Source organism: Terrapene carolina, unplaced genomic scaffold (genome assembly GCF_002925995.2).
Source record: "Terrapene carolina triunguis isolate 2854851 unplaced genomic scaffold, T_m_triunguis-2.0 Scaffold104, whole genome shotgun sequence".
NCBI classification, from domain to species: Eukaryota; Metazoa; Chordata; order Testudines; family Emydidae; genus Terrapene; species Terrapene triunguis.
In genome coordinates, this window is record NW_020664455.1 from 168156 (window position 1) to 194496 (window position 26341).

At 42.0% G+C, this 26341-nt stretch overlaps 1 protein-coding gene across 1 annotated transcript in view; it reads left to right on the forward strand.

The window, feature by feature from the left end:
• LOC112112195 (FAS-associated factor 1) overlaps positions 1-26341 on the forward strand; it is a 320608-nt gene that overhangs the window by 91154 nt on the left and 203113 nt on the right. The window contains exons 5-7 of the mRNA XM_026651874.1: positions 8864-8955; positions 9408-9496; positions 23123-23228. Of these exons, the coding sequence (XP_026507659.1) occupies positions 8864-8955; positions 9408-9496; positions 23123-23228 (287 nt within the window). The remainder of the gene's footprint in view (positions 1-8863; positions 8956-9407; positions 9497-23122; positions 23229-26341) is intronic.

Sequence of the window (26341 nt, forward strand, 5' to 3'; positions counted from 1 at the left end):
CCCCAGAACCCTCTCAACCCACACCTGGATCCCCCCACACTAAGCCCCTCCACACTTGGATCCTGCCATGCTGAGCCTACCTGCCCACACCTGGTGCACCTGGCACGGAGGGGCAGGGCACTGGGGTGTTTCTGGGGCAGGCCTGGTCCTTGTGCTGTGTCAGGATTGGGTGCAGCCTCACTGCTGAGTCCGTGTCCTGTGGGGGAGCTGCACAATGATCTCCCACCTCTGTGCAACCAGTGGCCTGTGCTCCCCAATGCCATGCTGGAGCCTCCACATTGATTTGACAAATAAAATTTGCAGAATTTGGCATAACTTTAAAATATTGTGTGCAAAATTTTTAATTTTTTGGCACAGAATGCCCTCAGGAGTAATAATAAAATTGAAACAGAAACAATTCTTCTTCTTCGAGTGATTGCTCATGTGTATTCCACTATAGGTGTGCGTGCTCGCCACGTGCACCGGTGCCGGAAGTTTTTCCCTTAGCAGTATCCGTAGTGGGGGAGCACCGCTGCGACCCCTGGAGTGGCGCCGACATATCGCGCCATAAAGGGGGCTGCGTGCTCCCCCCACCCTCAGTTCCTTCTTGCCGCCAGTGAAGGTAGTTGGAACTTGCTCCAGCTTAGCGTAGCTGCAGCGTTTCTAGCTTAGTGGTATCCAGTTTCACTGATCTCTTCCATTACTGAACTTTCTTTCGCGAGTCCCTGGCTCGGGGCATGCCCCATGGCCCAGGCTTCAAGTCGTGCGACTCCTGTTGCAACTCCATGCCCAGAAGTGATCCACACAATCAGTGTCTTTGCTGTCTGGGTGAGTCTCACATTAGTGAGAAGTGCAAGATCTGTCGCTCCTTCAAGCCGCGGACGAAAAAGGAGCGTGAGATCCGACTCCGGGCTCTTTTAATGGAGTTGGCGTTGGCTCTGGCACCAGCGCGTCGAGCTGACACTGCGCCAGGCTCCGCGTCGTCGGCACATGGTGAAGCGCCTCTGGTGTGCCGTTCCGAATCGGCACCCGGCACCGCGTCCTTGGTGCGCAGCGAAGCACCGTTGACGTCCCGGCACCACTCCCCTGCTAAGAAGCCAGGGAAGTCTCAGCGGTGCCGAGAGAAGGACAGTGGGGAGACCAGACCCGAGTTGGGCAGCCTGCGATACCCGTCGGGACAGAGACCTCGGGCTGAGCAGAGTAGTTCAGTCCTGTCCGTGCGAGCCTCACCGGAGGTATGCATCCCTTTGACGCCAGAGGCAGCTCAGGCCGCGTGTGATATACTGACACTTCCGGTGCCGGAAGTGCCGCTGCAGTCGGGCCCCCAGTCCCGTGGGAAGCCGCCCCTGGGCGCCCATCAGCACTCCCCGGAGGTGTTGGAGGCCGAGGCACCTTCCCGGGTCGAGGTGCCAATCAGAGCCCTGCGACGCGTCGACTCCGCGTCCGGACTCTTCCAGGAGCGGATCCCACTCCTCCGGCCTTGAACGCCGTCGAGGAGGCAGCAAGAGACAGCGCCGTTCCTCTTCCGGCGAGTCAGAGAGGGACAGGTCGCGACGCCATCGGCACCGACTCTCCTACTCAAGTGCCCACCGTCATGGAGGCCATTCTCATGGCCCATCCCGAGAGTCCCCGGCACCGAGGCACCGGGGCCACAGGCGCCGCACGGAGTCCAGGGACAGCTCCTTGGACATGTATGTCTCGATCTCCTCTAGGTCGAAATCTCGGGGCAGGAGCCGTCACAATCGGGACCGCTCCAGCCATTCTTACGGCACCGTGCGCTCCTCCCGGACCTCGGCGTCGGCGCGCAGCCGTCTCTCCCAGGGCCGCACCGCACCGCAGGACCAGCCTGCCCTGCCGGCGCCCGATGCGCCTCTGCTCCAGGCCGTGCCCTGGCAGGGACAGTGGTGCCAGTGGGCACCATGGCCTCAGGCACCTGCGCAGCCAGGCCCTCGCTCCGTGGCTGGAGCCTCTCACTGCCGACCCGCGTCACCTTCCCGGCACCGGGATGAAGTCGTGGGTGCCGAACCCCCGGCACCGACTTCGGCACCGAACCTGGACGTGGAGCCCACGATGCCTTTGGCCGCTGAAGGCGCCGCGCTGTCCACCTGTTCGGCGCAGGGCGATTCGGTTGCGGTACCGCCTCCCTCTTCCCAGGAGGACTTTAAAGCCCACCAAGAGCTGCTTCGGAGGGTGGCAGCCAACCTCGAGCTCTGGGCCGAGGAGATGGAGGAGCCCTCCGACACCCTCTTTAATGTCCTCGCCTCCTCGGTACTGGGGCGTGTGGCTCTCCCTTTCCATCAGGGAGTTGCCAACATCACCACTGGCCTTTGGCAGACCCCGGCCTCTCTTGGGCCTATTTCTAAGAAGGCCGAGAGGAAGTACTTCGTCCCCGCGAGGGGTCTCGAGTACCTTTATACCCACCCAGCTCAAAACTCCCTAGTGGTTGTGTCGGTCCACCACCGTGAACAGAATGGCCAGCCCACGCCAAAGGACAAGGATGCTCATAGACTTGATGCCTTTGGTAAAAAGGTTTATTCGTCAACGAGTTTCCAGCTCAGAGTGGCCAACCATCAGGCGCTTCTGAGCCTCTATGAGTTTAACCTGTGGGGATCCCTCCCCAAATTTGAGCCCCTCATTTCTGACAAAGATGTGAAGGAGTTCAGGGCGTTGGTTGAGGAGGGTGCAACCGCCGCCAAAGTGGCTCTCCAGGCGGCTTCGGACGCGGCAGTCATAGCCGCTCGTTCGATGGCTACCGCTGTCTCCATGCGACGGGCGTCGTGGCTCTCGCTTTCGGGGCTATCGTCAGAATCCCAGTCCATAATGCAGGACCTGCCGTTTGATGGCAAGGCCCTTTTCGCAGACGAGACAGACACCCATCTGCACGGGATGCAGGACTCCCATACCACCCTGCAGACGCTAGGCCTGTACGTCCCGCCTGCTAAGGACAAACCCAGGCCTCAACCCTCTGCTCCGCAAGTTAGGGGCAGATATGAACCCCCGCCTAAGCGGCAGAGGGATCAAAGACGTCAGTCCCAACGCCAATCCCGCTCGGCCCCACGGCCTGGGGCCTCGAAGGCCAAACGGCAGGGAAAATGGCGTTTTTTGACTTGTTGAGGGGGGTCATCGGGCCTGTTGCCAGTGTACCCCCCACCCAGTTAATAAAGTTACCTTTTCTAAACCGTTTATCGGACTTCCGACTGCGGTGGTCCCATATCACGTCGGACCAATGGGTCCTCAGTACCATCTCCCAAGGGTACAGGCTGCAGTTTGTTTCAGCCCCTCCCACCTGTCCCCCATCCGGCCGCCCGGACGGGGCCCCGTAGCATGCCCTACTCCTCTACCAGGAAGTAGAGCGCCTCCTCTCTCTGGGAGCGGTGGAAAGGGTACCTCGGGAATACCAGGGCAGGGGTTTTTACTCCAGGTATTTCCTCATCCCCAAGGCGAAGGGCGGCCTTCGACCCATCCTCGACCTGCGGAACCTCAACCAGTTTCTGGTGCGTTACAAATTCTGCATGGTGTCCCTGGCCTCTATTATTCTATCTCTAGACCAGGGGGATTGGTTTACGGCGCTGGACCTCCAGGATGCGTACTTTCACATCCACATTTTCGAGGGTCACAGGCGCTACCTCCGTTTCCTGGTGGGTCAGGACCACTTCCAATTTACGGTCCTCCCCTTTGGCCTTTCTACTGCCCACAGGGTATTTACAAAGTGTATGGTGGTGGTGGCGGCCCACCTCAGGAGGAAAGGGCTGCAGATCTTCCCATACCTTGACGACTGACTGCTCAAGGGCCAGTCTCGCGCTCTGGTGCAGCAGCAGATGAATTTCCTGCTAGACACCTGCGCGGCTCTAGGCCTACTGGTAAACGAGGAGAAATCCACGTTACTTCCAGTTCAGCACATAGAATTCATAGGGGTGCTGCTAGATTCCCGAGTAGCCACGGCCTCTCTCCCACGAGACAGGTTTGAGACGCTCAAGGCTCTCATCGCCTCCGTCACGGCCTTTCCGATAACCACGGCACGCGTGTGCCTTCAAATACTAGGCCACATGGCAGCATGCACCTATGTAGTGCAACATGCCAGGCTTCGGATGAGGCCCCTCCAGCTTTGGCTGGCCTCCCGGGACTCCCAGGCCAGGGACGGCCTGGACAATGTTGTCACAGTGCCACCCAGGGTGGTGGCAGACCTCCAATGGTGGTCCCTCCCGAGCAACATGCTCCGGGGTATCCCCTTCCGAGAGCCCCATCCCTCACTAGATCTAGTGTCGGACGCCTCGGACCTGGGCTGGGGAGCCCACGTGGGGGATTTCAGGACCCAGGGTATGTGGTCACCAGAGGAGCTAACCCTGCACATAAATCTCAGGGAGCTCAAGGCCGTACGCCTGGCATGCGTGGCATTTCGCCAGCACATACAAGGGAAGGTGGTCAGAGTCCTCACGGACAACGCGACCGCCATGTACTACATCAACAAATGGGGGCACGCGTTCCTGGGCCTTATGCCAGGAAGCCCAGCTCCTGTGGGAGTTTTGTATAGCCCACAGTATACTCCTGCGGGCCTTTTATTGCCCGGCAAGAGCAACACGCTCGCAGACTGCCTGAGCAGGGTATTCTCCCAGCAACATGAGTGGTCCCTCCACAAGGAGGTGACCAGGTGGATCTTCCTACAGTGGGGTGCTCCCCAGGTAGACCTGTTCGCCACCGCCCAGAATCGACAGTGTCCTCACTCCGCTTCTGCTCCAGAGCGGGAGAGGGCGAAGGAGCCATATCGGATGCGTTCCTGCTCCCATGGTCGGGGCCTCTTTTGTACGCCTTCCCGCCCTTCCCCTTAATAGACAGGGTCCTACAGAAGGTGAAGTCAGACGGGGCGAGGATGATCCTCATAGCCCCGGATTGGGCCCGTCAGCATTGGGTCCAGTACGGGTCCCTGCTGCAACTCTTAGCGGCCCCTCTTTGCAGGCTGCCGCTACGCCCGGACCTCCTCTCCCGGGAGGAAGGTCGCCTCCTCCATCCCAACCTAGCCACGCTCCATCTGACCGCATGGCTGCTTCGTGGTTGAATGAGGAGGAGGGGAGGTGTTCTGAGGATGTGAGAAGGGTCCTGCTGGAAAGTAGGAAACCCTCCACGCGGCGAACCTACCTGGCTAAGTGGTATAGGTTCTCTATGTGGGCGAGGGATAGAGGTTCCTCTCCCTCTTCCGCCCCTATCCAGCTTGCCCTCAATTACCTCCTGTCCCTTCGGACCCAAGGCCTGGCGCCCTCCTCCATCAGGGTGCACCTGGCAGCCATTTCGGCCTTCCATCCCCCGGTGCAGGGCCTGTCTGTGTTCTCACATCACATCACGGCCCGGTTTCTGAAAGGGTTTGATCGGGCATTCCCTTACGCCAGACCCCCGGTCCCGCTTTGGGATCTAAACCTGGTACTCTCCCGCCTCACAGGGCCTCCTTTTGAGCCGTTAACCACTTGTTCGTGGTCCCACCTGTCGTGGAAGGTGGCGTTCTTAGTGGCTATCACCTCAGCCCGCTGGGTCTCCGAGCTCAGGGTCCTGACCTCTGAACCACCATATACGGTCTTTCATAAGGACAAGGTTCAGCTCCGCCCTCACCCTGCCTTTTTGCCGAAGGTAGTCTCGGCTTTCCATATGGATCAAGATATTTTCCTCCTGATCCTCTGTCCTAAGCCCCGATCCTCTAATGAGGAACGCCGCCTGCACATGTTAGACGTGCGCAGAGCGCTGGCCTTTTACTTGGACAGAACCAGGCCATTTAGAAGGTCCCCCCAGCTTTTTATTGCTTCGGCCGAGCGCATGAGGGGGCGACTGGTCTCCACCCAGCGGGTCTCCCGCTGGATCACTTTGTGCATTCGCACCTGCTATGACCTGGCAGGGGGTCTCCCCGCCTCCTATAGTGAAGGCTCATTCGACTAGAGCCCAGGCCTCGTCCGCAGCCTATGTGGCTCATGTCCCTATTCAGGACATTTGTAGGGCTGCTACGTGGTCCTCTGTCCACACTTTCTCATCGCACTATGCGAGCGTCTCCGAAGCAAGGGATTACACCGGGTTTGGTAGGGCGGTAACCCCTAAAAATTTTTACACTTGAAACTCCTACCCGCCTCCATCAGGGATAGCTTGGAGTCACCTATAGTGGAATACACATGAGCAATCACTCGAAGAAAGGACAGTTACCTGTTCCGTAACTGGCGGTCTTCGAGATGTGTTGCTCAGGTGTATTCCACATCCCGCCCTCCTTCCCCTCTGTCGGAGTTGTCTGGCAAGAAGGAACTGAGGATGGGGGGAGCACGCAGCCCCCTTTATGGTGCGATATGTTGGCGCCACTCCGGGGTCGCAGCGGTGCTCCCCCACTACGGATACTGCTAAGGGAAAAACTTCCGGCACCGGTGCACGTGGTGAGCACGCACACCTGTGGTGGAATACACCTGAGCAACACATCTCGAAGAATGCCAGTTACGGAACAGGTAACTGTCCTTTTTAAATCAGGTTCCTCAATGCATATAGTAATAGTATATTTACGTGTATATACTGAAATAGCCATACACTTGGTACATTTATGTGTAATATATTAATTGGAGTCGAGTTAATTCTTGAAGTAGAGGTTGATTAAGTGATAGGCTGACAGTGAGGATGTAATGGTTGAAGTCAACTTTTGAAGACCTTTTTACCCACATAAGGCACCTTTTTCAAGTCAATGGACAATTGGTTTTATGGGGGGGAAACTGTTAGTTAAAAGCTGTAATAAATTGTATATTTAACAATGAGTAATTCTTCCTTCCTCTTTGCATATCCTCTTGTTCCTTCACTCCTCTTTGTTCATTGGAATTTCTTACCTGCAAACTGCAGTGCCAACCTGGTTTCCTGCTGAGATGCATTAATCTATGGCTTTAGAACACAGAAACACTGGCTGCTGCAACATTTATTTTAGCATGCAGAGCTCCAGATACTCATCATATGTCTTCCTGGTGTGCTGCACATAAGTATGTTTATTTAAAAAGGAAAAAAAGTGGAAATTCATGCAAAGTGCATTAATAATTAGTTGTATTAGAATTGTTATGCCCGTGCACTTCCTTTCCCCTCCAATCATATTCCCAATCTCAGCCTTAGAATGGGTTCTTCTGCACCTTTGACTAATGCTGCTGGTGCTGTTGTTAATGGAAAGCTCCCCGGATACTTGCCCTCCTGTCCTTCTAGGTGGCCCTGAATCTCTCTCATTTTATGGGTGATTATTTCTGTCTGCTCATGGCTGGCTGTGGATCTTTAGTCTGGGAGACAGTTATTGATAGAAATAGCTATCTTTCTTTTTTTGAAGATTTACATCAGCCAGTACTTCATCTTGATGCTTGCCTCATCTATTTGCCGTATCATATCCTTTTATTTAAAACTGCATGTGGATCCCACAGTGGTGTCAGCAGAATGCTTTTCCTTGCAATATGAAAGTTGAGGAAAAATACGGGGAGGACCAAAGGGAAACGTGGAAGCAATCTTTCTTTTGGAAAATTAATCTTAACTGCACTAATTTTAAAATGGCTCTACTCGAAGAACCATCCTAACCATGCTTTAAAATTAAGATTCAGAACAAGTTGTTGTGCTATAATTCCTAAGCAATTGCTTTTCGTTGTCAACTACTAGTGTTATTTATTAATATGCAAATTAAAATATGTATGACAGATTGCTCTTGTGGTTAAAATTTCTGACCTATCTTCTAAAAAAAAAAAGTGTTTGGTTGAACTGCCAAATCCTCATTACGTAACTGATCCTTCAAATTCATATTGAAGTCTGTACATTGATGGAGCTGTTACTGTACCAGAATGAACTTGGTGACTAGGAATTTAGTTTATAACATTATTAATTCCATCATAAAATTATTGGCTGATATTTTCAAAACAGCTCTTAGGGTTCAGCTCATGTATTTTCCTGTCCTGGGGAAAAAATTGAGATTTTGAAAAATTTCACATCCTAATTTGTGACCCAGCCTCAAATTTTCAGAGACCCGGAGGAAAAAAATCAGTTTGGGTCAATCAAAATGTATTGTTTTGAAAATTTCAGGTGTTTCATTTTGATGTTGATTTTAAAAAAATGTTTTATTATAAAATTAGCCTAAATTTGAAAATGAGTATTTGTTTTGAAACAAAAAACTGGAAATTTTCACTTAAAAATGACAAAATGGGATGTTTGGGGGAAAAAAAAGTTTTGAAATTATTCAAAAGGGTTTTTTTTTTTTTTTTTTTTTTTTTTGGGAAATAAGAAATTTTTTGAAACTGGCCCTTTCCTGTGAATAGCTTTGGTTTTGATGGATCAGCATTTTTGGCTAAAAGAGTTTTGATCAAAAAATTCCCGACCAAGCTCTGCTAATGAAAGATGTGTGTCTAAGGTCCTGATCCTGCACTACTGAAATCAGTGGGCACAGGATAATTCCTCCATATCTTTTAGACATCTTTGAAAACCTTGATAATTTTATATTGAAATCAAAGGACACTGGTGTGAGAGGGGTATGTGTGTATTACTATCCCCTCCTTCCCCCCCACCCCTGATTTGAAATGGACCTTTTGGACTTTAGCAACATTAAATGAAAATTAGTTTCCCCAACTGTTTTTTCCCATTTTATTTAGTTTAGTTTTTGTCTAGAAGCCTGGGCTGCTGAAATAATGTTTTTTTTTTTTTGTTTATGTGAAGGTATTGTATGTAGTGGAGAAAGATGCACAAATATTAAATGTTTTTTGAAAATGGATCTAATCTAACAGCAAAGAAGTTGAACGTTGGACCTTGGAGCCATAATGTTGTTCTATTGCAGTGAGGCAGGGTCTGATGCTTTGTTTTCCTAAATATAGAAGAATGTGAACATGATTTTGTTGGTATTTTTTCTTTGCCTTCTCTGCAGGAGAGATCAAACACATTTTAGAAAATGAACTTCAGATTCCTGTATCGAAAATGTTGTTAAAAGGCTGGAAGACTGGAGACGTAGATGATAGTGTAAGTTTCCTACAGTTTTATCAGTGAAGTGATTTAAATGTTTGAAACCAATAAGTGCTTGTAAGTGAGCATAAAAAACACAAGGACTGTTGATTTCTACATTATTTTGATTCTAGTAACATTATTAAAGAATCAGTTCACTTAAAATGTTGGTGTGAAAAGAATCAACTTCTGTAAACCAATTTAGTTATCTATATAAGTCTGTACCACTGTTCATTTATTGTTCTTCTTAGCCTAAAGGAGCTGCTGTTTTGTCTGCCTGTCTGTGTGTTTTAGAAAGGATTCTCCTACAAACGTAGTAGTTTACTATGGCAGATCAAGGAATTATTTTCAATATGTGTATTTTAACTAATTTAAAAAAAAAATCAAATAATTTTTAAAAAAGGCAAATGATAAAAAAAAACCCATAATCTACAGTTTTTGAACAAATGTTTTCTTTTTTTCCCCTGCAGACTGTATTAAAAACTCTACACTTACCAAAAAATAACAGTCTTTATGTTCTAACACCTGATCTTCCACCACCTTCTTCAAGTAATTCTGGGTAAGGCTCTTTGTCATACATTTATGATTAAGAATTTAGATGGTGCTTTATTTTATCTCTATGGAAAAACTGGGGTAAACTTTCAAAAGAGCATCTGCCAGGTCTCTACTGGCGTGCATGTAAAACTCAGTGTGCACTTACATGCATCTGCACTTAATAGGTGCAAACACTTTTTAATATATAAGCAGTGGTGCAAGTAGAATTTATTTCTTACCGGTACGCTGCACATAGGCAACTCATGGGAGGGACACAAAGGGGGGGCACCAGCTAAAGGGGGGCACATGACCTCTCCATGTGCCCCCCCCACGTGACTCCTCCCCAGAGAGGGAGGATGGGGGGCGGCGGGGGCTCTGTCCTCCCGCTGTGCTGGATACAGACTTCTGAACCACAGCTCTTCGGAACCGCAGCAGTGAAAGGAGCAGACACAGGAGCAGAACCTGGCACTACTGGGCAGCCCCATGCAGGCAGCTTCTCCAGCATGGCTGTACCGCCCCCAGCCCCAGCCCTAGCCCTGTCCTCTGGCGGGGGGGTCTACAGACCCCAGACAGGAGATGCAGCTGCGTGGAACAGATGGGGGTGAGATTGGGGGTGGTACAACCGTGCCGGAAGAGCTGCCAGCGTGGGGCCACCCAGTGGCCCAACGTTCCGCTCCTGTGTCTTTCCAGTACGGCGTACCGGCAATAAATTTCTTAATGGTACGGTGTACCGTACTGCCCTACTTGCACCACTGTGTATAAGTCTTAGGATTTACAACCTCAAAACCCATTTATTGAAAAGAAATTTTGCAAACACAAATTCTGTAACTCTCATCTGCCATAAGATCAGACTGTATAAATTGTACATACTGTTAAGTGTGGGTAATGTATGAATGAATGCAATTTTTGTGCCCACAATAGTGGATGCTGGCGTTCAAGGATTTCTCACGTGATAGCAGTTACTTTAAACATAAAGATCTACAAATCATTACCAGGTCACCAGCAGTTCAGCCATCTTCCTTTCCAAATGGTTAAAGTGTTACACTATGCTGCCCTGTCCTGTTGGACTTGTGGATATTTGAGTGTATGTAGAGGTGCTGTATAATTCTCTACAATTAAAGGAAATTTAAATTCTCTTCCATGTTACACTTTAGTGTTTTAAATTCTCAAATAAAGACGTACTATATTAAAATAGCTTAATGAGACATCGGTGGATATTGGAACATTTTGAAAATTAATAAATTATTATTTTCTGAAAAGTGAAACGTAATTCTCACTGCCATAAATGAATATTGGAGAGACCAGATGGGTGAGGTAATATCTTTATTGGACCAGCTTTTGTTGGTGGGAGGGACAAGCTTTCAAGCTTACGCAGAGCAGCCCTTCTTCAGTGTACTCTGAGTGTCACAACTAAATAGAAGGTGGAACAGATTGTTTAGCATAAGTAGTTATTATTCTTATACTTTGCCAAAAATTGTTTCCAAATTGATATTTCTTTTTCCCAAAATGTAGAACAATACATGTAACTAGTAAAAAGCTAGGTAACATTATACATTGCCACTAGGGGGTGCACAGTAATTGAGTCTAATAGCTATAATTGTAGTCTAACTAAAAATCAAGAAAGTAGACATAGTTGAATTGTGAGTTGAGCCACATGTTGCCACTTGTTTGCAATTTATTCTAATAGTCTTAAGAAATGTAACCTAACCTTGTAACTGGATAGAAGAACTTTGGACTCTCTGCAAGAGAGAGTTGCCAACACAATCATGTCACTGATGATAATGATTGAGAATCAATTGGAAAAATAAGTCTTGTATCTTAACTACTAGTAATATATATTCCAATATTATCATAAGACATTTGCTCACAAAAGTCTGCTTCACAGAGGCAATGAATAATACCCTGGCTTGGATTTTAAAAGTCATAAGGGAGTTAGGTACTCAATTTGCATAATATTTCAATGGGAGTTTGGGTGCTTATTCCCTTTCAATCTTAGCATCTATGTGGTGTTTTCACACTGGTATATTAGTGGTTGTGGTGCTTAAGAGCTGCATTGGGCAATGATTTAAGGCTCCCAATTAAGCATTTAAACTAAACTGTAAAGCAGCTTCAGGGTTGGGGAGGAAAGGGGTTAGATGGTAGAGAAGGAATGAAAAATACAGGTTTGTACATCATCTTTAAAAATCTAAAGATTAATTCCCCTCCTTTCCTCACCCTTTTATGGATTGATATAGAGATATTCCTGTATAGTTTGAGGGTTCAGCCATGTATCGTTGGAGGTTGGTCATGCACCACAAAGTCTCATATCCAAAATGCCTATTAGAAAATAGCTTTAGCTAGTGTGACCGGAGCTATATGTTGAAGTCAGTGGGACTACTCATGTGGTTAAAATTAGGTATGAGTTTAATTAACGTGCTGAATCAGAATCTAGAGCCTTAGAAGCTTGGGACTAGGTTACATGAAAAACTGCCTTTCCTCGTGTTATAGCGCCATGGCTGTGATAAGTAGAGGCACTCATACAGGAATGTCCTTGCAGTTTTTTCAAAAAATATGGGGGGCGGGGACTGTCAGTAACCTATTCTGTGATAGTTTGTGAACTTTTAGAATGCTCTTCACCCCATTGGACCACCAGAGTCAGACTTGTTAATCTTTTGGACATGGCAAAGCTCATCTATTTTAGAAGTGCAGGCATTTGGACAGGCCACACAGTGAGGGGTTAAAGGGGCGATATTATTATTTATATTAGAGTTCTGTTTGTTGGTAGCAATTACAGTTGTAAGTGCAAGGGCAGAGAACAGTTGTGTACATGCATATAGTTGAAAAATGGTTAAATTGTGGGAAAACTTTCAGTCTTGAATTATTGAAAAATCTTTTACCAATTCTATAAGCTGGTTTTAAAAATTGCTGCCTTTCAATCCGTTTAGAAAATTCAAATCTTTTTGACCAGCTCTGGTTGTAGTATTGAAAAGTGTTTAATGTTGTAAAGATGCCCAGAGCTTGAGATGGCTGCTCCACTTTAAAATTTTATTTATTGTAATTGAAATAAAATAAACAGAGTTTAAAGGAATGCTTATATGAGTTCTGAGTCCTCTTTTATATTTTGAATGAAAATAATGTGATCATAATATTATATGACCACTTGATTTGAACACTTTTTTTAAAAATAATATTGCATTGCTTGGTAAAATCAAAGTTTATTGTCACTACTTTACCGTTTAAACTTGTTGCTCAGTGGGAATTAGTTCTGGGTATTTTAAAAATAAATTTGGAAGCTTTGGGATAGTAAATGATGATTAATTAGTGGCTACTTAAATGTGGATGATTTGAAGTTAGATCATCTCCTGAAGTCATAAATTCTAGATGAAAGGGGAAGCTTGCCACCAATTAAAGCATCAGTGGAGATCAAAACACATTTAATTGAAGCAATGTACCAAACCCAGTTACACTATTTATTGCCTACTGTTAAGTCAGTGACAATTCAGATTAGTTTGACAGCATCCCTCTTTTAAGAAATACAGGTAACTTCTATCATTAAAATGGACGTTAAGGAACTTTGCTACGTATTCATGAAATCCATCTGGATAGCTATCTGTCTATATTAGCTACTTATATGGTGACTGTTACCATAGTGTCTGTGCACCTCAAACTCTTTAATTTATTTATCTTCACAATACCCCTTACAGATGGGGAACTGAGGCACAGAGGTTAAATGACTTGCCCAAGGTCACACAGGAAGTCTGTGGTAGAGCAGTAACGAACTCAGGTCTCCCAAGTCTTAGACTAGCATCCTTACCACTGGACCGTCCTTTCTGTCTGTCTCTTCAAATGCACTGGTTTGTACTGGAGATAAATAATCATAACATATAATATCTTTAGAGTAGGGCTGTCAAGTGATGAAAAAAATTAATTGCGATTAATCAGGCGATTAAAAAAATCAATTGCGATTAATTGCACTGTTAATAATGGAATACCATTTATTTAAATATTTTTGGGTGTTTTCTACATTTTCAAATATATTGAATTTGTTTAAAACACTGAATACAAAGTGTACAGTGCTCACTTTGTATTTTTTTATTACAAGTATTTGCACTGTAAAAAAACCAAAAGAAATAGTATTATTCAATTCACCTAATACAGATAGTGTAGTGCAATCTCTTTATCATGAAAGTTGAACTTACAAATGTAGAATTATGTACAACCCCCCCACATTCAAAAATAAAACAATGTAAAATTTTAGAGCCTGCAAGTCCACTCAGTCCTATTTCTTGTTCAGCCAATCACTCAGACAAACAAATTTGTTTACATTTGCAAGAGATAATGCTGCCCACTTCTTGTTTACAATGTCACCTGAAAGTGAGAACATACAAATGATTAGCATATCGGGCACATAAATATCTTGCAATGCCAGCTACAAAAGTGCCATGCAAATGCCTGTTCTCACTTTCTGGTGACGTTGTAAATAAGAAGACGACAGCATTATCTCCTGTAAATGTAAACAAACTTGTTTGTCTTAGTGATTGGCTGAACAAGAAATAGGACTGAGTGGACTTGCAGGCTCTAAAATTTTACATTGTTTTATTTTTGAATGCGGGGGGGTTGTACATAATTCCACATTTGTAAGTTCAACTTCCATGATAAAGAGATTGCACTACACTATCTGTATTAGGTGAATTGAATAATACTATTTCTTTTGGTTTTTTGGACTTCTCTAAAGTTTTTACATTGTTTTGTTTTTTGAGTGCAGTTATGTAACAAAAAAATCTACATTTGTAGGTTGCACTTTCACGGCAAAAAGATTGCACTACGGTACTTGTATGAGGTCAATTAAAAAAAAATTTTAAATCATTTTTACAGTGCAAATATTTGTAATAAAAAATAATATACACTTTGTATTCTGTGCTGTAATTGAAATATATATATGAAAATGTAGAAGAACATCCAAAATATTTAATACATTTCAGTTGGTATTCTATTGTTTAACAGTGTGATTAAAATGGCGATGAATCGTGATTAATTTTTTAAATCGCGATTAATGTTTTTGAGTTAATTGCATGAGTTAACTGCGATTAATCGACAGCCCTACTTTAGAGTAATGTGGTGTTTCAAAAATCTGAGATTCCCGCCTATGTCATTTGACACACGCGTCCTTCTTCAAGGAAAGCATCTGACTATAATTCTACAGGCTCCCACCTTGTTCCTATTCTTGACATTAAGGGTCCTCCCATCTCCTGTGTGGTTTATGCACAGCTTCTCCTACAAACATACAGTTTTCTTGATCTAATCTAATCTTCAAGATTGGCTGAGTCATCTAAACATCTCCACTGATCAGGGCTAGTATCTAAACATTACAGCGAAGTGGTTGAATAGTTTATGCAACAAAATCTGCCAAGATTTCTATTCTATTCTCCCTAGGTTTTTATACCTCGCTCATCACCATAGTATCTGAGTGCCTTCCAGTAGTGCATTAAGCAGTATGACTACACATCTGTCATGTGTTTGTTCTCTCATCCTCTCCCCTGAGGGAGAAGCGTGAGCAGCAGTGTGTCTTGTTTTGATAGTGTGTGTGTGTGTGTGTGTGTGTGTGTGTGTGTGTGTGTATGTGTATGTATAAAACACACACACACCCCTCTGTTGCTATGTGCTTATATTGGAGAAGATAAGGTCTATGAAATGTGCTTTGCTTTTGGAGTGGAAAGTGGTGGGGTCAGGGGTGGTCCTTAGTTCTTGGGGTAGTTTGCTCCACAGTCTTGGACTGCCCTTAGAGACAGTTCCGTCTCCTGCACAGATGAGCTTTATCTTATGTAGAGAGTTCCATTGAGCCAGAGGAGCAGAGTTCTCAACCATGCTTTTTTGTCTCAGAGGTTTAGATGATTTTTTAGCTATCCTGGGCCCAGGTCTTAGAGTGGTTTGAAGACTTAAATCTATTTAGTTTAACAAAGAGAAGGTTAAGGAATGACTTGACCCCCATGTAGATACTTCTAGATTGTAAACAAATATTTAATAATGGGCTCTTCAATCTAGCAGAGGAAGGTATCATATAATCCAGTGAATGAAAGTTGAAATTAAACAAATTCAGACTCGAAATAAGGCATACATTTTTAACAGAGTAATTAACCATTGGAATGATTGACCAGGGGTTGTGGTGAATTCTCCATCACTGACAATTTTTAAATCAAGAGTGGATGCTTTTCTAAAATAAATGCTCTCTAGAAATTATTTTTGGGAAGTTCTGTGGCCTGTATTATACAGGAGGTCAGACTAGAGGATAACAATCGTACCTTCTGGGCTTGGAATCTAGATGGACCAAGACTTTGAACTTGAGTCAAAATTCTGTGGGAAACCAGTTTAGAGAATGGGGGACAGGTATGATATTTTTGCAGTAACCAGTGTTGCTGAGAAGTGCTACTTCATTCTGAACTAGTTGGAGTTACCTAAGTGGTGAAGGAATGTGCATGATCTTTTCAGCAAAGTAGAATGATACTTCTAATTCTTTGCAGCACTTGGTGCTCTGCTCTGATGCAGGCTGTAGGCATTCAGTATTAAGGCGGTAAACCACTTGGTTAGATAACTCCTTGGGGTGGGATTTGGCAGCCTCAGTGGAGGCTAATAGGACAGTTTTCTTGGCCTGCAATAAAGCCTCAGTATAGGCTTTAAGGAGTTTACGTTTCATCGGATCTGAATCTACAACCATTCATGGTGTGCTAGATATAACAACAAAAACATTTTTTTTAAGTCAACAAAGGCACAATAAATTACTACTCCGTGTTGATAAAATCATGGATAAAGGTTATAGTTTAGCCATAGAATCATTTTGTGGGATGAGATTTTATTAGACTGGTGGTATGACAATTGTAACCACAATTTTAGATTTGATGGAAATCTCAGAATCGATCCTTTGAAAGAGGTCTAGAAGCATATTGTGTTAAAAGTTGGTAACAACTTTTTCTGACATAATTTGAACCTGCTGCTTTGGAAAATGGTTGTTACCAAGCTGAATTCTGACATTTATACTCTCAAACTTGCAAACAAAGTGTGGTTACCAAAATTCACCAGAAATGTTTGATACACCAACAGAATGTGCATGAACTTGTCAGCAAAATCAAACTGTTTGGCATAATTCCTTTTCAATCTATTAAGAACAAAAATAGTTTTAACACCTGTTGCACCCTAATATTCAACTTTTTATACCATTTGGTCATCCATATGTCATAATATGAGAAATAAATTAATAATGACATAGACATTATTTTTCCTGTAATATGTGAAATCATTTTCTTGCATGCTTAGTGTTTGTTTTATAGTACATAGTGCTTTGTTGTTAGAATAGAATTAACAGAAATGGTGGTGGTGGTATTTTTTACAGATAGAGCACAATAGTTAGATGAGGTGGTGGTTTATGGCACTTGTATTGGTTACAGGAGCCTGGTTACACTTGTATTGGTCACAGGAGCTCCATGCCAGTTTTCTACAGTCTCTGCATTATTTGCTGGTAATCAAGTGAAGAAGATATGCATGAAGCAGGTGTACAAAGATTGCATGGAATAAGGGAGGCAACATACATTAAAAAGAAACTGCAAGATGCCAAATACAGAGAGGCCATTGATAGAACTGAGTCCATCTTTCATTCAGAATAGACAGCATTAGTTGTGTAGCACAGAAATTGCTATGCCCAGTACACGGACAAAGGCAAAAACCAGAGATTGCAGAAAACAAGTGCATTGACAACCAATGTATCATGTGTGGCAAGCTGTAGTCATCCCAGTATAGATACGAATGTTGTAATACAAGACAGTCCTGTTTAGGGAAACCTATGGATTGGAGATGCTGCTGCATGTTTTGTCAAAAAGTGTGCCTCAAACAGAGACTCATTTCTGTAACTACATTGAAGATGTGTGAACAGATAATGAAGGCAGCTGTATTTGACCACATTATGTATTTGCATTAGTTATGAAGGAATCCTAAAAGTGAACATAGCCCAACAGAGAAAACCCTACTAACTATAGATGCTGAGAATGGTATTGTTGTTCTCTCATCCTGGTTCCCAGGAAGTTTGTTCACTGTACAGCCGACAATATTGACATAAATGATGCTTCTCATCATTCTGTGCAAAACACATTCTGTGCAACACAAGTCACTGCTTGGCAAAGAGGACCTGCCCCTGGTGTGATGTTGAATGGTCTAAAGCCATCAAACAACATCCACTCAGTGTTCCTAAATACAATTGACACAGACATACTAGCCAATGTAAGAAATAGTAAAACAAAACCAGTATTCAAGGACCCTATTTGAAAACAGTGATTCTCTGAATCTGAAGAAAACTGCAAAGCTGCTGTGCAGGCAACTGCGTCTGATATGGCCTTTATCATTAAATGTCAAAATGAGAACCCAGAATGTGGATGGACACATTTCAACCAATTGCACATGACACCAGAATGAGAAATAACTACCATTGGATACTTGCCAATCCATTCAAGCCCTTGCCCATGAGTTAGACGCCCTTCATACTGTTTACAGAGATGCATACATGTTTGGGCAACAGTATGAGGTTTTAACTGTTGATGAAGTTCTGTGACACAAACTTATGGAACTACAGTGGGTCACTCCAGAGTACAGAGCTGGCTTATTCCACAATTAGGAGGTCTCCATATCTCAGTGAACTTTCAAAAACTTATAGGCCATCACACTCAGTCTTCAGGACTAGCAGATGCTTGGATGGAACACAGTAAAACAAACTATGAATGGCAAGTCATGTGCCAGGGCAATGTGGGGCTCACAACTGACATTGTGAGCACTGTGGTACCTGATTCGTCCACAACTCTTGGACTTTATAGCCACGCATGATCAAGAGCTCAAAAAGGATGTTGGCAAAACCGATCAGTCACATTCTTTTATGGTGAGCTCATGTCAGTTAGTACTTCACAAAGATTTCAAAATTTCATCTCCACATTTCTGACCTGAAAAGGTGAAAGTACTGTGAACTTCAGGTTTTGGTGACAGTATATGGAAATGGTGGCCCTATTATTCATGTTCAACTGTGCCCAGAGAGAGGCAAATTGGGAGCTGCATCTCTTCACCTTCAAATGCATGTTGCCATTCTTCCTGAGATATGACCACACAAGCTATGCAAGGTAGGGTGCCATCTACATCAAAGAAATGCATCAGCTGCCGGCTGAAGTGCTCAAGGAGTTTCAGCAGGCTAACTTGGTTGTCAAGAGATCATGTCAGAAATTCAGCCAAGTAGACCCTGATCAGAGCCAAGAGTGGCTTAAGAAAGAAGGTGGAATTGTAGACATCACCAAGACTCACTCAGCCCTCAGCAGATGGGCCTTGTTTTACAATCTGAGAGCCCATATCTCAGCAGATACTAGAGCCATGTTCCATATTGGCTTGGGTGACCAACTTATTCACAATTAGTCAAGAAAGGCAAGGAAGCAACAACAATGAAAATGAGGATGCACTCATACAAACACTTCAAAGGTTTAAGGTTTTCTCTGGGGAGGAACCACCCACTTCATTGCAAGATATTACAACAAAAGATCTGGCTACTGAAGCCATACAAGACACGCTCTTGAATGCAAAGATCCTAGGACAAGTGCAACTGGACAGCTGCATGGAGAAACTGCCTGTGAAGCTGGTAGGATTGTGAATTTGTGGATTTAGAAACATGATTTAAGTTAGATCAACTTAAGCCACAGTGTAGACCTGCCCTTAGTGCTTAAGGACAATATCTATAAGTGGATGGTGTCATATAAGAAGTGACCTAATAAGATGTTGTCTTCCACTGTATACCAAAGTTTCTTGAAATAGTACAACAGTAACGTGTACTTAACTTGTGTGCAGTAAAATATTTAGTTAATGTTTAGTATAGAAAATATTTTCACTCGTTTTAAATTTCTGATAGTTTAATCACTCTATATACTTTTGTTTCAAGGTGCTAATGCTCAAGTTATAAGAGCCCTGTAAACACGCTCTGTCATGGTTGCATAACGCATTAAAATATTTGTAGTACCTCTTGCAAGTAAGAAACTGACATATAATAGCTTTAGAAAAAGGTTGTGCATATTATTTGATCACTTTTGTTACATTCTACTGCTAATAAAGATCCAACTGAAGTATGTTAATCCTAAAATAAAAGGAAATAAAGTTTTACACTTCAGCAATTTCTGGGTGTTGCTTTGTTCGCTCTTTAGAGATCTTAATACACAACATATGGCTTGGTAACAACCATATTTGGATTCAGCACACCCTAATTATCTTTAAAAGACATAGTTATCAACGTTTAACAAAAAAAAATACCTCTTACAGTTAACTTTTCTGAAAACCTGCCTAGTCTTATTTGATGTATTAAGGTAACTTTTAAAAAATGAAATCTTTATATACAAATAGAACTAATTAAATCTACATGTCCTGTTTGAATGATGTTAGTGGGTATAGACTACCACGTTCAGCCATCCAAAACCTGTAGAAAAAATAAAAAGGGAGGAAGTTGGAGGATGTTTGTCTTTTAATTCACCGGGGAGTAAATTCCCTGCCACCTGTTTTGCCAGTTCTGGGGTTTTTTTGTGTGCGTTCTCTTACCCTGGCCCTCCTTCCTCTGCTCCCTAAAATGCTGCATCCCAACTGGCCAAAGGGCAGAAAGGAGGCAATGGCAAACACGATGGAAGGGGTTTCACAAGACTTCATGTGGCCCCAAGCATCCTGTCCTTCTTCCCTTCCCCCCACATATTCACTGCCAGGCCATCTCTGTGAAACACCTCTTCCCCCACCCCCCGACTGGATTCTGCAGGTTGCCCCCCTAGTGAACAGAAGTCTGGTGTTTTATAGCAAAGTGTTCTGTGAACTACTTAAAGGTTTGTAATGTTTCATTTTTAACTTACTGGACCACAACAGATAAAAGCTGCTTAGCCATGTGAAATTTAAAAAAATTTCTGGTTTCTTCAAGAGATTGTTGTAAATGCTGTATTTCCTCTAGTATAAATTCTAATTTATCTGAGCAATTTAATCACATGTATGGATAGGAAATAAAAAGTACCCACAGAGTAATAGGCCAATTCTTCAACTGCAATTTTAAGATTGTTACAGAGTGGTGGTGATTGTGACATGGTGTCTTGGTGTATGTTAACAACTGTAGCAGAGTGTTAATTAAGAATGATGTAATCTGCAACTGCAATTATTAGTATTGTCTGTTTAGCTGGATAGGAGCTAGAGCTTGCTTTAGTTACTTTAAAAGCTTCAATAATAATGGTAAGATTAATGTTTTATTTTCACATCTGCTCATGAGACAGTTTTAAAATCCTGACGTTTAAAACGCAATAGAATGTAAACATAAGGGCTTCTGCTCATTTACATGTTAGCCAGATTTTCTAACTGATTGCTGCTTGAATCTAATCTGCCATCTCCTGCTGCATTAGCTACAACAAACATTAAATTTACATACTGATTTCTTATTTTGTGTTAATGTAAATAATCTGTAATTACAGTAAATTTGGACTTCTGTTGACATGAGCGTGTATAAATCTGAAAATTTAAAATGGAAATGTTAATTACCATGTGTCATATCTATCCATCTAAAACTCTGAGATATTTTTGGTGGAAAATCCTTATGCCTTAAAAAGATCTTGCCTAATGGGAAACATTGAATGAATTTTATAAAATCTTGTAGAACTGAACTAGAATAAATACCAAATACTGGCAAAATTGAACCTAGCCGTCAGCTGTGGGATCTATCAGGTTCTCAGAAGTGCTGAGGAACTGCTCAAACCTTTGAAAATCAGGGCATTTATTTAGATGCCTAAATATGGATTTAGGCGTCTAGCTTTCAGCACCCATTTTTATAATATTGGCCATAGTTTTTATCTAGAATAAGATACAAGAAACACTACACTATTTTAACCAGGAGATACTGATTTTTCTAACCCATTGTTATCTCCTGGACAGAAACAAAATCAAATCTATCAACCTTAGCTATGTTTTCAAAAGTTTCTCACTGGCAGAGCCATTCCAGAGGTCATCAGGGAAGGGACTGCTTTGGGCTGCATATTGCCTTTAAATTTCTTCCATGGCTGATTTGAGATGGTCAGAATCAATTACATAGATTTATGTTAGGTGTGGCTTGCAAGGAATCTCATTGACATTCTCAGTGAGTCTCCAGGATGTTGGTCCCATGAGCCTGGACAACTGAGTCCGTCTCACAACACAGGCAAGTTCGGTGGCCTGGAATATTGTAGTCAATAGAACTACTTGCATGTGTAAGGACAACTTGAATGAATAGATTTATGAGATTGGCTCCTATCCCTGTAGCTAAATTGGTGGGTGGGTAGTATTAGAACATTGTATCAAGAATTACTAGTTTCAAAAACATATATATTTGTATTAATCTTTCAGCATGCTGGAAGAACAGAAATGATTGATACTTCTCAAGAGAGAGGATTTTAGAGGCAGACTTTTTTTTTTTTTTTGAAAGGAAAAAATAAAATGTGATCATGGCAAAACATGAAGGTCTAATGGCATAGAACACTCTCAAAAGCAAAAAAAAAAAAAAAGTTGCAGGCTTAATATGTCTATACTTTCCATTCTGTTCCAAATTTCCTGTGATTATCACTTGTTATGGCAGTACAAAAGCATTAGTAAGATTTTTTTTATTCTTATTATTTAGTCTGTTTCAGTCAGTTGTTTTCTAAATTCAATCACTTGTTATCAGGAGGACAAAATTAAAAAAGCAAATAAACACAGCTTCATTCCAAAGCTCTTAGAAGAGGTCAAACCAACATAATATTGCACTGGGATCTAATACGCTGTATGCTGTGATGTTTTCTATAGTGGTTTCACTTAGAAATTTTCTTCTGTTTTGAAAGAATTATCAATTCCCACATTGTTCCACATTTTAAGTAAAGTGGATATTTTTCAAATCCATAGAAACTCCGGAGAGTACAGAAGCGCTTTAAATACATCCAGTTTATGTGATAACATGGTTAATAATTATTGTGTGGTGGTTTATTTAGTCTACATATCAGTGAAGATTTTTTTTTTTTTTTTGCTTAAGAATTTGGAGGTATTTTATGGTACATTTAAAAAGTTTGGTAGAGCACATTGTTAGTACTGATTACATGATATGCCAGGTATTTGTTTTAATGCTTGGTGCTTCACACTGAGAAATCTCACACTGGCTATTTTTTTCTGTCTGTTCATTGTGTATTCATACAAATTTTGCCTGATTTACACTACAGCCTTACTGAAGAGCAAAATTTGTCTTGGTATACTTAAAATCAGTGGTGAATGTACATTGTAGTTTGATGTCTTGGCTGGATATAGTTACGTATACATGCCAGCCCAATATTAATTCAAAAATATATGTGCTAAATATACTGTTTGTGGTAATAGCATATGACTCTCAATTTTGAAAATTCGTAAGAGTAGAACATAGCCTTTGAGGTTGCAAACACCTTAGTAGAGAAGGAGTTAACAGGTTAGCTCCCTTTGGTCATTCTCAGTATGCTTTCTTGCCTTTAGGAACAAAAAGAGAGATGATAACATTGTGCCTAGACTTGTCTATGTGGAGTTTAGGGTACTCCTGGGGTTTTTGCAACTAACTGTAAAGCAAGCTAGAACATGCTCATCCCTGATTTTCTTGTTTTTCTTCCAACCATTTCAGTGCCCTGCAGGAGTCATTAAATCAAAACTTCATGCTGATCATCACCCATCGAGAAGTCCAGCGGGAGTACAACCTCAACTTCTCAGGAAGCAGTACCATTCAGGAGGTGAGTTCTGTCTCACAGCTGAAGAATAAATGTAGCTCATTATAGCTAATGTCAACTGTGTTAAAGAGGGCTTATATGTTCTGGTTGGAAACTTCTTTGTTTGATTATTCATTTTTTAGTTTTAATTAACTTGATCCTCAAAGATTACTGTAGATAAACTAACTAACTAGACCTAGAAAGGTTTTAAGAAATGTATTCATTTTCAACATATTTAAAAGAAATAGATTTTCTAACACACTTTACACTTTAATAGCAAAATAGATGAATAATGTTTATTATGAAAGCAATTATTGAAGTGTGAGGAGGAAAGCTACTTATAGTCCAGGTATGCTTTATTTTTAATCCAGTGACGCTTGCTCTCTTGCTTTCCTTTTAACTTGCTCTCTCCCAGCCAGCCACCCACCCACACCCATTTTTTTAAAGCACCTTTGGCACAACTGGCTGTTCTGTTTCCTTCACTCTGTCTAGGTTGGGAGCGAAGTGGGTTTTTTTATATAACTGATGTCCTGTTGTTCCACAGAATGGCCAGCAAGGGGTGGTGTTGCAAAGAACAGTGCTGGAATTATGTCCCCTCGAAACAAAGGTAGTCTCTGTTATGCATCTTGCCCTTTCAATTTTAGAACTGGAAACCCTTGTCTGGTTTCTTAATTCTCTTCTACAGCAAAACATTATTGCCAACTACCTCACTTCATGTGACATCCAGCGCACAACCCATTTGTAAGAATCTGGCAAGTGTATTCTAGGAACATGTATGAACCCTTAATATTTCCTGGTGGGAATTCTGAAGATGGAAATATTTGATTTCCAATTTAAATACGTTTTTGTTTGGTTTGAGGTTTTTTTCCCATTCAAGTTTGTAAGATTTAATACATTTTCTTATAAATTCCTACCCTAGAGAGCATAATCTAAATTCTGTAGTATTACAGGAGCAGTAACCCATATCCCTACGGTAAAGAGGCCTTCATCATTTCCATCATTATTAATACTATTTTTCATGATATCTCTAGTTGGGTCATTTTAAATTCCCTTGTCTGGAACATAACATACAAATGTCGTCCCTCTCATGCACATTTTTCCCCCTTTGAAAATGGATTTTTAATATAATTAACTACTTTTAAATATAACTACACAAACACACTGTTGCAACACAACTTCTTGGGGGGGATGAACTTTTGGACTTCCTATAAATAAAAACTGCTTAATTTGAAGACTGTTGGTAATTTACGATTCTAGATTTGTGCTTTTTTAATTTTAATTTCTTAATGAAATTAACTGCTTTTTAGGTGTTGGTAATCACCTATATATTAGCTGTTTCTTGTATTATTTTTGTCTGTCTACACAAAATGTTAACACGTTATAATTTCTTCAGTGGCTTTTATTGAGCCTGAAGAAGGAGCCAGAGACCTGATATAGTGACTATGAGATATTGGATATTTTTATGTTCACTGAAGTTGTTTTGTCTATTGATAATGACAGGATTATTTCTAACATAACAGCAATTCCATTTAAAAAAGAATGTTATAATTCAGGATTCTCATATAAACGACAACAAGTGTCTTTGTCTCATGCTATGCTTCTGTACTTTAGGTAATGCTTCATATGTGATGCATAAAATTATCCATGCAATTCCTGAGCAAAACCAAATGCATTAAAGTCAAAGTGAAAAATATAACTCTAGACCTTCTTACTTTAAGAAGCCTGCAGAAGAGCCTGCAATTGGATCTGAATGGATGGTCACTTTAAGTCTGTACAGAGCCCCATTGCAATCAGTAGGGATTTGTATGCATGGAAAGGTCTGCTCACATTGATCGAATTGCAGAATCAGAGGCTTGTTTTGGGTGCTAACTTTCTAATTATTATTAATTATTTTTATACTTTTAGCATATGAGAATTGTAGCAAGCAATTGATGAACTTAGTTGCCTTGTGTAGTATTTTTTTTTTCTTTTTGGGGGATCAGTGATTTTTTTTTTTTTTCCTCTCAAGACTGTTGGAAGATTTCTTTTCCACTTTTTTTTCTCATTCACACACCAACAAATTAATAGTTTACGTACTTTTTGGTATATTTTTGTGGTAGCTGAAATGCTTTTACGCAAGTTGCGATTGTCTACCACAAGAGGGCAGGAAGGACTATTCAATTATTATCTAAAAATGCCATTCAGTGTTTTCAAATTAGCTTCTTGTATATTAGCAAAAAGGAGTATAATGGCCAAGTTATTGTTTGATTTACAGATAATTGGCATATTGCAGGAAGGAGACTTAATTTCACCCTTTTAAATTAAACAGGGAGATTTAAAAAGACATAAAATATTCATTAATGTTCAGTGATTATAAAGCAGTGGCATATATTTATTTTACCTTTATTACTGTTTCGATGGGAAAATACTGCAAATATTTCAGAAATCGAGTTGGCCATACTGACAAGTTGAAATGTTTAAGCAGTGTTAATGCAATCTACTGACATCTGATATCCTATGCAGAAAGATTCAAAATGACTGCATCAATTATTGAAAGAAATATTTAAAATTCTATAAATGTTCCATTGCTTGCCACAGTTGTATGCAACTGTCTCTCCAGGGCCAGTTGTTTGGATTGTTAAATATATTTTAATGCTGCAGTGACTTGATAGCAGTAAATATTTTTTCCAGGCTGTTTTTCACGTAACATTTTAAAACCATGTCATGAATATTTTTGCAAGGAGTTAAGGTAAATCTGTTGGGTTAACTACCAAGCTTTACTATGTACTCTAGTTTTAGCTCTGTGCTAATTCCTTTTAGAACGTATGTTACAAAGTACCTAAAAATTGAAGAAATGGTTATTTCATGAAACCTTCCTATTTTACATATATATTGTCCACCTAGAAACAATTGGGCAGATAAGTTTACCGTAGAGATGGACTTGAGTCACAAAGTTCAGATCTGGATCCATACTCACTCCCTTATATACCTTCCAAAATATCTGGGTGTTTGGATTTCAGGGGCTGGTTTGAGTCCATTTGTAAGTTTGGGGGTTTTTCCGCACATCTCCAACCACTTACACTGTAAGATTTAATTAGGAATTAATAGTGCTAAAACTGAATATCAGCTATATTTGATGTGGGATCACCAGGCCAGGC